The sequence below is a fragment of the Ctenocephalides felis genome, unplaced genomic scaffold (genome assembly GCF_003426905.1).
Source record: "Ctenocephalides felis isolate EL2017-DRISC unplaced genomic scaffold, ASM342690v1 CF-g0.4_SCAFFOLD_00207, whole genome shotgun sequence".
Classification (NCBI taxonomy): Eukaryota; Metazoa; Arthropoda; class Insecta; order Siphonaptera; family Pulicidae; genus Ctenocephalides; species Ctenocephalides felis.
In genome coordinates this window covers 12,541-26,432 of record NW_020536361.1, presented here as the reverse complement: position 1 = coordinate 26,432, position 13,892 = coordinate 12,541, and the positions used below count along the sequence as shown (strand labels likewise).

General features: G+C 32.1%; 1 protein-coding gene across 1 annotated transcript; it reads right to left on the bottom strand.

The window, feature by feature from the left end:
- Nucleotides 1-12,144: 12,144 nt before the first annotated feature.
- On the bottom strand, nt 12,145-12,501 carry LOC113384936. Its single transcript, XM_026622748.1, has one exon. The coding sequence runs from the start codon at nt 12,499-12,501 to the stop codon at nt 12,145-12,147; it is 357 nt and encodes a 118-aa protein (XP_026478533.1).
- Nucleotides 12,502-13,892: the final 1,391 nt, after the last annotated feature.

The window sequence follows — 13,892 nt, the reverse complement described above, 5'->3', positions numbered from 1 at the left end:
TTGGTTTTGACTAAAAATGCATGAAATATTTGCTTTCTTAAGTTCCCTAACAGTGTGTGAAACTTCGGTTTGGCTATTTGAAGCAACAGGCTCTACATTACTATCTACTACGTTTATCTTCGAGCGTTGTTGTTCATTATAGATTCTTTTACGACAATTCTTGCTCAAATGCCCAGACCTCTTACAATAGTTGCAAAAGATTTCAAATTTAATTTTAGGTTGAGCATTAATATTTGGCAAGACATTGATTTTAGGGCTAAAAGAGATCGAAGTGTTAGAACCAGACGTAGGTTCCTTCTCTTTAGCAAATTCAGCGGCTTCCCTAAGTGTCTGAAAGTTTTTCGCTTTAACGAGTAGTCTCGAGGAAGGCTGAAGGCCCTCCTGGAGAATATGCAATGCTTGGTCCCGTAAAAGTTCATTACAAAAAGAGCTTGAATTTGGAATTTTGTTACGTTTAATTGTTGCTTCAATCAAATCTGTTAAAATACGTTTTAACCTATTTTCGTAATCACTTAATAAATTTCATTATTAAAATGTTTTTTTTATTACACTTCATTATTATTTGTAATACATTTAATTATGTTTAATTATTTATATGAGAAATTGGAGATTTGACCTATCACTTATTCTGTTTATACATTTAAACAAACATATAAATGTAAACATTTTTCAGATGTTCTGCTAGTGGTCATGCGATGAGGTTATGTATTGTATATGTCAACTAGCTGTAAGTGGAATTCTGTCTTAAGGCAATTAAGGCATCGTGCCTTAAGGCAAATTGCTGGAACTTCCCGTACCAAAAATTATTATTTTTTTAAAAACGATTAACATTTTTGAAAAAAATTTACTTTGAAAAAATAAGATTTTTGAGAAACTATAAATTGGACAAAAAATTACTTTTTTTTTGAAAAAAAAATTTAAAAAAAAAAAAAAAAATTTTTTAAATTTTTTTTTTGAAAAAAAAATTTTTTTTTTCTTTATTTTGACATATTGTGGAAGATCTGAACTTTCTTTTCAAAGCAATCGTACTGTTTTAACTGCATAGGGACAAAATATAAAGCGCGTAAGCGCCGCGTCGCTGTCTAACGCATAAGCATTGGTACGGAACCCACAGGAATGTTAACAAAATGTATACTGATTGTTAAAATCTCTATAAAATATCTGATAATTTAATATGCATATGTCTAATGATCATTTTTGACTGCCAAATGGCTCATTTTTTTACTTTTTCCTCCATATCTCCCAAACCGCTAGACCTACCTTCATGAAAATTTTATCGATTCTTCATCTCGTCAATACAAGTGAAATGTTTTTTGAATTATTCAAATCGGACGCCCCGTTCTCTTAAAAACTGAGTTACCGTTTTCGGCACTTTTTGCCCCGTATCTTCGGAACGGCTAGACCTGCCTTCGCCAAAAACTAATCAGCACGTCTCCTTATCAATACGAATCGAATGTTTTTTGAATTATTCAAATCGGTTGATCCGTGTTCCCGAAATCGTCGACGAAAATTTGTATCCGCACATACATACACACACATACATACATACATACACACACACACACACACACACACACACACACATACATCCATTTTTTCTAAGGTATGCCAAAATGTTCAGAAACCTCTGAAACGTAAAGATATATAAAAATTTTCATTTTTGATTTTTTTGCGATTACTATAACTTGCCCTACGGGAAGTTAAAAATAATGTGTTTATTTATAGTACTTTCGATTCTAAAAGCGCTTGTGACTGTTTTTAAGTACATGGCAAGAGCTTTATGTACCTAAAAGCAGCTAGTTAGAAGCGTAGGGTCCTAATTAGAACTTATTTTTTGACTCGGGTAGACCTATACATCAAAGAGATAACAGAAATTTTTATGGAACGCGAATGAAAAGAAAAATAATTTAAATACCTTCCTGATCAAGTTGATTTCTGATACCAATCAGTCAGGACGGAATTATTAACTTTATTTTTAGTGATTCTTAGGTCTAAAAAGCTAATAGAGTCATCCGATTCAGTCTCACAAGTGAACTGCAAATGTTTATTAAAAGAATGAAGAGTCTAATGTGTCGACAATATGAAAATCGTCAAGGGACAACAGAACGTAATCAACATATCTATAATAAAGGTGAGGTGTGGAACAGAAAGATTAGATAAAACAAAATTTTCCAAAATTTGTAATGTTAAATCAGCCACAGGGGGGCTGATGCTAGACCCCATGGGCAAACCAAAAATCTGTGAATAAAATTTATCATCAAATTAAAAATAAGCCTTAACAAAAATGAAATTTAAATTAGTCTTGAACCAAACCGAGTCAATCGAAGTGTGATGTTGGATATCGTTCTAACGGTCAGATATAGCTTCTAATGCCAAATCCCAAGGAATATTCGTGAAAAGGGAAATGAGATAAAAATAACAAAGGAAAAATTGGGAGGAATTGTAAAATTTTTAACTGAACTAAAAGAATTGGGTACATTAAATTTTGATAAAATAGAAACCTTAGAGAGAATGGAGCTGATATGTTTGGAGAGTTTACTTAAGGGAGAATTTAAGTCAGAAACAATAGGTCTGAGGGGTAAATTAGGTTTATGAACCTTAGCAAGACAATACAACTTGGGAAAACTGGGATGAAAGACTTTTAAGGAAAAACCTAATGATTTGGAGATAAGAATAAGTTTGTGAGTTTGTCTGTTTAAATGATCGGTGGGGTCGTTAATTAAAGGTTTATAAAAAGTTTCGTTGTTTAATGAGTCGTAAGTTTTTGAAAAATAATCCGACCTGTCTAAAACCACAGTAAGATTGCCCTTATAGCTTTCTTGACTATGATATCTGGATTATCCTTCACAAACTTTTCGCATAATTTTAAATCTCTAAGGGAACTAAAATTAGAATTATTCTTTTTGATAAAAGATAAAAGTTTGCTACAACACATGGATCTAAATTTTGTTTCTTTATCTGGGTTATTCAATTTTTTTAAACCAAACTCCAAACTACTAAGTACCTTAATGAAATTGAAGTTGGATTTGAGAAGAGAAAATTTAGGACCAAGGGGATTGGTGTGTTAGAATAGTTTTTGAGCCACTTATCTATTAAATTTTCACTTATCAACGGTGCAATAGATTTATTAAAATTATCCAAAAGCTTATCAAATTTTTTTATATGAGCCAATTTTAATTTTGTAGAAAATCTGTCACATTTCAAATTTTCAAATTCTATAAAATTAACCAAAATGAAAGGTTTCAAAATAGAAGTTGAAACATTTTTTAAATTTTCAAGTTTAGATTTAAGAGAAGAAATGTAGGAAAAACTATTTTTAATTTCAAGTGACATAGCTTCAAAACTAATGTTACATAACTTTTAGTTAAAGGAAGGAGATGTTAAATGATTGAACTTAGAAAGCATTAATTTTGTGTCAAAAAAACTTAAGAATCAATTTGTATTTTCTGCAACGTAATAAAAAAAATTGTTTGATAATAGCTTTGATCAATATTAAATTTAAAGAAGAAAATGTGGAAAGTTTTACCCTGGTGTGGTATCCATAATGCAACTCAACAAAATTAAAGAAAGACAGCTGATCATTAGATGAAACAGGAACAAGAGGCTCAGAGTAATTTTGAACCGAAGACGGAGGAAGATGATCTTGAACAAAATTCCGAAGATGAAAGCCGAAAGGGTGAATCGAAAATCCACAACGATGCGAAGAACCAACATAATGATGAACAGGGAAAGTATAAGCGTACTAAAAATTGATCTTATATATATTATATTTAATAACAAATCAAGTGGTCTTTTTCTTTCCTGCTCTTTCGCACTCCATCTTTTTTATTTGCACTTTCTCTAGTATTTTTTTGGGATGATGCCTCTGTTTGCTGAACAAATCAACAAATTCGTTTTATGAATGTTTCATAATTACCAAACTGTTCATTATTTATTAAATTTATAAGCTCTTGTCCTGCACGTTTTATTATGACATATCGAGTCTCTTTATTATTTTCTGTACTCGTTTGCAGATCTTCTGAACTTCTAAAATTTTCACATTTTTGTATCATATTTCTTTCTAGCAATTCATGCTTAAAACGCGTATTTGATGGGAAAACTCTCACACATGCGTGGATGTGCTTACAAATGTATCATTAAATCAAATACTCTTTACAACGCATGTTTATGTATGAAAACAAATCTTACATGGTTCACATCTAATGCAAGTACTATTATAAGTTTGATTTTTCTTAATAACCGCATATGGCAAATTCTGTTGCCAATATATTTTATTGTGTTTTGGAACTGGTTTCTGTAATATCAGGCAATATTGTTGCGCTTCTCATGTGGCTTATTCGTATATCTCTCTATCTGGCCGATAGTAACATTCTATCTAATCTTCGGGTCCTTTGCTGAAAAGAAATGATTTCAAGAAGTAACACCATTTGAATGGCCTTATCCAATCTTCTAGAGCACTTTCTTTCAAAAACTCGACTTTTTATTTGATTGTGAAAACTTTCTAAATACATGTCAGTGTTAATTCTTATTCTTTTCCAATAACAATACGCCCAGGTAGTTGCTCATTTGCAGTAAACTTTGCTAAATTATGCAACAAATAACTTAACATTGTCGTCTGCCTAAAGTTCACTCAAGTAAGCATTTAATTTTTTCCAAAATTCTTTCTCATCTAAAATCTATTTTAATTCTACTAATTTCTGGTGAATGATTTCGCGTTTCTCTCTATTTGTGATTTTGTGTGATGCTGCTTTATCCAGCTCCTGGGAACATGCCAGCATCATAAAAGTTTATACTGTGGCTCACCCATGACATCTGACCATGCATTGAAATAAGCTGGAGAGTCACCTGTCATGAATGTCTTTGCTTTAATCATGCCTACTACTTTGGCAATTTCTTGAAAATATATTTTACATAAAACTTTATCCTGCCCGCAACTGGGATTTTGCTTCCAAATCCATCCACCGCAAGTAGTTTATTGAATTGTATTTGGTTGGGGTTTGGACAACTTTATTAACCTCGGATACTTCGAGTTCTTATTGAAAAAAAATGATAACTTGAGCTTATATCTTGGAACACACTTCTTGTTTATTAATATTTCTTTTATTTAATAATAGTTTACAAGTTGATTTCGGTGTTCACAACCCAGAACTCGGAAGGCAACTGCACTAACTAATGCAGGGTTACACAACCTTCTGCAATGCGCCAGGGATATGAAACCGTTATTTTAATAAAATATTATTATATTTTTATAAAATAAATGACAACGTTCATTACATAACATAATATTATAGTGCTATACTTATCTCTCAACTCGGAATTTTTGTTTGTATCGGATTTTTTCAAAATGTGGTTATATTGCTTTTAAATATAGTTATTATGATAATAAAATAGAAAATTTTGATAATTAAAAAAAAATGCACTCAAAACCATGCTATATTGTTTAAAAAAACATTTTTTCACAGATCTTTATTAGAATTATGGGGATCATGAGCTAATAAATTAATTTTGTTATATATTTATTTATAAAATTAATAAATCAATCAATAAATGAATGTAATAGTAAATTAATTCTTAAAAAATAAAAAAAATTAAATGTAAGTTTAGTTTGCGACGAGTCGTCGCCGACACGATTTGCCGCCGGAGCGGCGGCATCCGAGATTAACGGTAAAACATATCATGCCGCCGGAGCGGCATCCGAGTCGAAAGGGTTAACTTAAACAAGGCATTTTTGTCGACATTGACCTCAAAATATTTCAAAATAATGCTGTTGTCTTGTCCTGCGGCTAGTAGCACTTAGAACAAGCTGTCAATAGCGCAATATATATATATATATATATATATATATATATATATATATATATATTACAGAATTTTATGATATGAGTGGAACGAATATTAAATGTTTAATATGAACAAAGCAGCACTCAAATTTTTTAATACAACTTTATTTTATGATTACAAATGTTTCGAGACCATGGTGTGCCTCATCTTCAGTGCTATTTCAAAAAACAGTTACTTATTACTATACATTCTTTAATGTTTTATTTAAAACTATATTTAACTTTTGAATATAAAACACCAATTATTCCTTGCATTGACAAGTGACAATTATTTCATTCAATGCTTGACACGGTACTAACCGAAATGTGACATTTACAGAATTATTCGAAACAAATCTGAAGTATCTAGACGGAGACAGGATGGGTAACATTAAAATGTAAAACAAGAGGAAAGCGCTCGCATACAAAAACCGATAAGTATGAAAAAAAAAACAGATCAATTTATTGAAAAGAATAAGATAAATGAAAAAATTATAAATTATTATTGATGTTTATATAAGTGTCGTGTAAAATATTTGTGTCGGTTGTCAGATTTATGCTATTGTTAGTGCGAACTATTAACATTGATTCTGCCATGCTCCGTTTAAATAAGTCTTTTTTATGGAATAAGATTTGGGGATTGTCAAAATCAAACTTATGGTTGTTGATAGTAGCATGATCCACAAGTGTACTTTTAAAATTTTTGTTATCTATTTTTTCGCATTGTAATTCATGTTGCCTGAGTCTTTTTTCTAAGTTTTGGCAGGTTTGGCCAATATAAGAGCAATTACAATCCAAACAATTTACTTTATAAACTATATCTTTCTTTTTGTTAAAGGAGTTTCGTCTTTAATGTTGGAATATAAAAATTTTAATTGTTTCAATGAAGAAAAAGTAATATGAATATAGTGTTTTTTGAATAGTCTTTTTGATAATTTGTTAAAATTAAAAAAATATGGAAAATTAATGAAAAAAGTTTTTTCGGGAATACTTGTTTGGCCATGATCTTCCGGTTTCTTATCAAAAGGTTCAAGTAATTTAGCGACTCTGTTTTTAATAATTGGACATATTAACTTACTTGGAAAATTATTGCCAAGTAGGATCGTTTTAACTAATTTTATGTTTGTATCATAGAACAGAGGATCAGATAATAAAATAGCGTGATCTACAAGATTTAAAATGGTAGAAATTTTATATTGAGAGGAACATGCGTATTAAAGTTAATGTACCTCCCGGACCAACTATCTTTTCTGTACCAATCTGTGAAACATACACCGCCTCTATTAAATAAAGTTGCCTCTATTAAAATAAAGGTGTATTAAAAAATCTGAGAAAGAGGAAGAACTTGATTTTGAACAAGAATTGTTAAGGTATGAAGAACTGTTTAAATTGTTATGTAAAAACTCTAATGTATTTTTAATGATGTTATCATAGATAAGGAAATAGATAGAAAACTTGGGTGATATTCCGGAGTCAACGAAATAATAGTACATTACGACGCTAGAGGCGCTAGTGTTCATAGCAGGTTTTAGAACTTTTTGCAAAAGGTTTAAATACCAGATAACTTTGGTTTATGTACATGCCGATAGATGCTTTCTTGACATATTTTCTTTTTTGAATTATTAACGGTTCTTTTAATGCTCAATAATTGCTATATAAAAACATACTTGTAAAGAATATTTAGAAGTTTGGCTCTGAGACTGTTTTCGACACAAACATCTTGCATAAAAAAATCGACTACGTTGCTGCATTTACAAAACAAATCATAAAATTTCTTCCCTGCTACGAAAAAAGATTTTCCAGTGTAATCTCTTGATTTAATGTAAGACGGCTTATCATCATTGATGGGTTCTGATAAGATGTCAGATGTACATGTCGAGCATTTTTTAACTAACTTCATTAACTTTTTGGCGTAAAAACCAGCAACATATGCGTTTGCTGTTTCCTCGTACGCATTCAAATCTCCGAAAGGAAAAAAATCAGGAATAATAGTTTCCTGCTCAAGGGCTGCAATATCATTTGGGTCTTTATCATCAATTAAAAATGTTTTAAAGGGGCCGAATATGCCAGTATTATCATCATCTTCACAATTTGCAGACGGTGAATGATATGATGACAAATTATTAATTATTAAGGTTTTGAAGGCTGCAATAAAATTAAAGCAATTCAAATTAGTGTTACAAGCGCCCTGGCTTCTGACAATACTAAACAAAATTTCCAGGGGATCCTGGTTGAAATATCTTAAACATAAATGATCAAACCCCGCCTTATTTAATTTTGACCAAATATATCGTAAACGCTTGAGAGTATCAATCCAATTTTTGACGCATGGTGGTTTTGTTTCTGATGTAGCAGACCCCTTCTTTCTAACAAAATACAAAGAAATCAATACTTGCTCCGCATCTATCCCAAATTTTAAATGTTCTGATTCATTTGTTATAGCGCATCGGAGATAGTTACCCGTTTTTAGACTTATTGATACTCCGTTAACGCTGTCAAACAAGCAGTCCATGAACTTCAAAAATTCACTAGTGTCATAGGTAGTTACCGAAGCATCAACCCTGGTAAAATATGAATTTTGAAATCCAATGGCTACACGCTTTGAGAACACTTGTACCGCTAATGATACCTTCATGACTTTCCAACATTTTTGATAAATATGTTGAGCGGTTAAAGTGTGACAACATCGATATATGCTTAAAACTTAGAGTCATACTCATAAAAACTCAGAATATCACTCCAAGCAGCTTCGAGTTGTACCCCCTTTGTGCTGGTAAATTTAACATTACATTTTGCAAAGTTATTCCTCATACACTTCAACATATGTGGAGGATCAAACAAAGGAACTATTTAATGTCCGTTTATTTCGAATTCTAATCTATTATCATCATTATTTACTAACATAACGTTTATTAGTCTCATTTATAAGCATGCTAACAGCTTTGCGATTTGCGGGGTATTGATCGCAAACTGTTGCCACAATGTTTAAATCAATACTAAGTAATTTTTTTACTACTTCTTCAATGCAGCATTTCAAATTGAAAGCATTCACACCACCATCAGGAAAATAAAAAAACAACTGGCCATTTCTACTTGTTCTTTAAACCCTTAATCATAAACACCAGTGCGTGGTCAGCAAATGCTTCAATTTTACCATTAGCAAGCTCTTAAAAGCTACAATATAATCTTTTGTGCAGTCATATGTTAGGAAAGTTAAAAGTGAAATTTCGTCAAACATAACAACGCAATAATTATCTTTATCATCACTCAGATGAGATAATGATGATTGCAATGTTTTAAAAATGCTTTCGTTAATGCCACTATGCATTGGAACTTTTGTAAGTAACTTTCGCGAAGATGTTATCGAAGGCAAAATAAATATGTCTCCAGAATCTATAAGCTTTTGGACTTTTCTTTGGTAGAGACAAAGCAAGTACTTTTTCGTCTGTAGTGAATCTCCTTCCTTGAACTTTTTCGAGTGTTCTCTAAGCTGACATGTTATGAATTGACGTGCTCGTTCGTTCAAGGTTTCAGGAATGTGGGAAAATTGTTTCGCATACATCACACTTCGACGTAGCCTTGTATGACTTACATTTTTTTTTGTATTCTGAGCATGTCCTTTTTCATTTTTTTGATAAAAGGTATAATTTTTTTGCCTTTGGTGTCAGACAGGACACTCGTTTCACTGAAAATAAACATGATTTAGCATTATTTTTAAATAGAGAGACTATTGAATAGTGATGATTTTTATTATATTTATTCACCCGTATTACGTGTTGGCTTGACATGTCCCTGATTTTCCATTGTATTGGACACAAATTCTTTATTTGCTACAACTTTATCAAAACTTGCAGAACGTTCCTTACTGTTATTTTGTGGCAAGCTTTCCGAAGTATAACTTTCCGCCTGGTTGGAAATGTTATTTGTGCTCAAACAATGTTCTCCCAATAATCGATAATTAACAGTTTTCTTTTTAATTGTTTTCATATTAATACCAAGCTCTAAAAATTATGAAAAATATATGATTTTACTGTATATTAAACTTTATTTTTTTATTGAAAATACTTACGAAACGTTGCTCTATCCAAAAGGCAATTTTCTTCGTCATATGGGTCTCCATGAAATCCTGAATATCCTCCATATCCTGAATAGACAATAATAGCTGACAAATTGTTAACAAAATATATACATTTGCATATTATATAACATTACATTCTTTGCAATACTAACCAGGCATATTTAAAGTTGGCAAAGCGTTAACTTCAAGATTTGTCATATTTTTCTTTTGTGGCTGTGTTTTGCAACAATCTGCAAAATGATTGTCGCAAACAAATCGATTTATTCGCATTTTTTCAATCTCCACATCATCCAATTTTGAATTATTCACTCGCCTAATCCAAATCTCATACATCTATAATATTTTGCTTTTGAACCTATTGAAGAAACACAATATTACATTTTACATACCTTGTCATTCCTTGTTGGAAAACCATGTAATCTCACTATTTTCTTATTTCCTACGCAACCAGGAAATAACCCTAACACCCTCACTGCACTTTTATAACTTTATATAGAAAATTCTTTAAACTTCACCAACTAATCGAAAATTATATCAGAACGAACTACGAACGTAATGGGGATTTACTGGATTTTCCGGCACAGTATGGAGAAGGGGTTTATGGGAGGGATTGGAATTGCTCGTATTCATCATAGCGTTCGACTTACGCATGACGGGAGTGGATACTCGCGACATCTGCGCTAAGTAGCGTCGTAAGCGCGAATCATGCAAGCGATCACGGACATTTGTTAGAAGTTTGCGCCTCATGGATGTTATTAACTAAATTTGACGGACAAAAATTATTATTCAAAACAGAACAAATTAAAATTAGGATTTTTTCCCTAAAAAATCTCTTATATATTTAAACTACCATTTCTATCACCCCAAATCGACTAAGATTGCATCTATCATCAACTTATTAGATCATGCCATCCTTCTTTCTCATCCATCACATTGGGAAAAAATATTAATTTAATATATTCTACCCTTCAAAATAATTCCTATCCACTACAACTTTTACGCTCAGTAATAAATAATAGATTACCTTTTCTTCGTAATAAATTCCGTACATCTTCCTTATTTACCTCCCAATCACAACAAAATAGTATCATTTCACAAACCCTTAATCCTATTTCTGAAAATTCACTATCTCTCAATTCCTTCATCTCATTACCGTATATTGACTGCCTTTTTCACTCCTGGAAAAAACTTTTTTCATCCGTAGGTCTGAAGCTAGTGTGTTCGACTGGACACACTCTCACAGACATATACACTAATTTAAAAAATCCTACCCCTATTTGCCGCACGTCAAACGTCGTATATGTCATTGATTGTAATGATTGTTCAAGTTGTTATGCTGGAGAAACTTCACAATTTCTCTCAAAACGAATGCGCCAACACGAACTTAATAGTTTAAACAGGAAACAAAATAAAACCATGATCACCGAACATGTCTCCAACTTTAAACATTCTTTTAATTTCACCAATCTAAGAGTTATCCATCGAGAAGCCAACACTTTACGCAGAAAGTTCGCTGAGAGTATTTTCATACAAATATTACCTGCCATTAACAAACGATTTGATTCGGCTTCATTTTGCAATATCTACCGCGATGCTTCCAATAATTTTTTCAATATGCGCAATACATCCTAACACTTCTTTTATGTATATATATGTATGTATGTGTATATATGTGTATGTGTATATATATATATATATGTGTGTGTGTATATGTGTGTATGTGTATATATATGCATATATGTATATTTATTTATTTATTTATTTATTATACGCCAATCAGCTATATACAGTTAATTATATAGTAATGTAACACATACAAACACACATACGGGCACCTATACATACACTCGTACATACATACGTCCGCACATGCACTTATATGTAGACTCAAACACACTACTAATGCTAACAAATTCTAATAAGTATTATTTCTTTTGACAATGTTGATAAATGTATTATGTGATGAATCAAAAAAGTTTAGTTTTGAGCACTGTTCATTGACCACCATTGCTACTCTGTTCATTGGACCGTTCAATATATAGTTTTTCGTCGTTTTTGAAGTCTGCACAATACGGTTTGTTCTTAATCCTTGTCTCGAGCATATCAAATTAATTTTTGCTAGAATCTCAGGAGAATCAATTGAGCCATTTACTGTCTTATGAAAAAAAATAAGATCAGTAATTTGTTGTCGTTTGCTTAGGTTAATATCCTCGCATTTCAGTAAAAAAATTTCGCTTTCATGTGCACTTATTCTTTTTGATTGCGCAAAGTGCTTAAGGTATTTTTCAAATTTCCTTTGTTAAGTTTGTTGCTTGATAATTCAGTGTGAGGTGCCCAAACTATGGAGTTATATTCTAGAAAAGGCCTGACGAGTGTGGAGTACAGAATGCATAGTGTGTCTATGCTGTGGAAATCTCGACCACTCCTGATGATGAAGCTAAGTGTTCTTAGGGCTTGAAGAGAAATTTTGTTAATATTCTGTGAGAAGTTTAATTTAGTGTCAAAAATAACTCCAAGATCTTTTATAGAAGTCACTGAATTTATTTTTTGGTTTTCTAAATGGTGATCTTGTTGAATTGAATTATGGGATCGAGATAGTATCATTACTGCGCATTTTTTAGCATTTAACTTGAGTTTATTACTTATACACCAGTTGTTCAATTGCGCAATGTCTTGTTGTAACGATAATCTATCATCATCACAATTTATAGTTTTATAGATTTTTGGTGTTGATATTTATGGACAAGGCTGGGTGATGAGCGTCCTCATGAGTTAAAGCATGAGAACGCTCTACAGTTGCGTGTATATTACTGAAGCACAAGTCAAGCGTTTTTCCACTATGATTTTGAATGTTGTTAAATTGCCGATAGTTTAGTAGTGACAACTCTTCATAAACCAAGCACGAAGAATGTTCTTGCGGTAGGCTGCTGAGTAAATTATAATCGCCTGCGATTAATATACTTGCTTTTGAATATTTTTTGGATACTGATCTTATTGCAGATATATGCTCTTTATAAATTTCTACAGTTGATTTAGAAGGTAGGTAAACACAGCAGATAATTAGGTCGTGTGGCGCAGTTTTAATTTTAATTTTTCATATTATTATTGGGAAGTGCAAGCAACTCCGTTGAAAGACTCCGCTTCACTGCCACGAATACACTACCACCTTTCATTTTTATCACTGATTTGATCTCTATCGCACCTAAAAATCGCATATGTGTTGTCGATTACCTCGCCATCAGCAATATCAGACTTTAGCCATGACTCTGTAACACAAATTACATCACTCACACTCACAGAAGATGACGCTCGAAACGTGTTCAGTTTTGTTCTAAGACCCCTAGTGTTTTGATAGTAGATTGATAAGCCGCGTTCAAGATGTTCTTTCCTGCGATGACCCGCGGAAGGAGTGTAGCTTCACTATTTTAGGGACACCATTTATATATTTGATCGTTTTGTCTGCGTTTTCCATATCTGAGTTTAGTTCGTTTCGCAGCATTTTCAGATGACTTAATTGTCTGGGCGTCATGTCATGTTTCATAGAAATCCCATTTGTATGTTTAGTTTTTATTCAGATTCGGGCGGTTGTTTCGGATGGGGTTTCAATTAATAATGGCCTGATTTTACCTGTGGTTGGTTTTCCAAGACGACGAACTTTGATGTCTTTTGTTGCAATTTGTGTGTCTTGTGGCAAAAGCTTAGTAATACTTGTCAAGTCGTCTTGTAATCTGTCCTGTCCATTAGTTTCATTTGACTCTATTACGTTGAACACTATTACATTTTTTTCGCGTCTCTTATGATCGTTAAATTCGGCGTACATATCATCTGCACTTACAAACTGTTCTTCAAGCGTTTTAACTTTCTCCTCAACAGATGTCACTTGTGTTTTCAGTTGCTTACATATATTATTAACTAAATCATTTTGTTCCGAAATTTTCAGAAGTTCCGTTCTAATGGCGGTAAGATTGCTTTCAACCTCACTTTTGAACGGAATA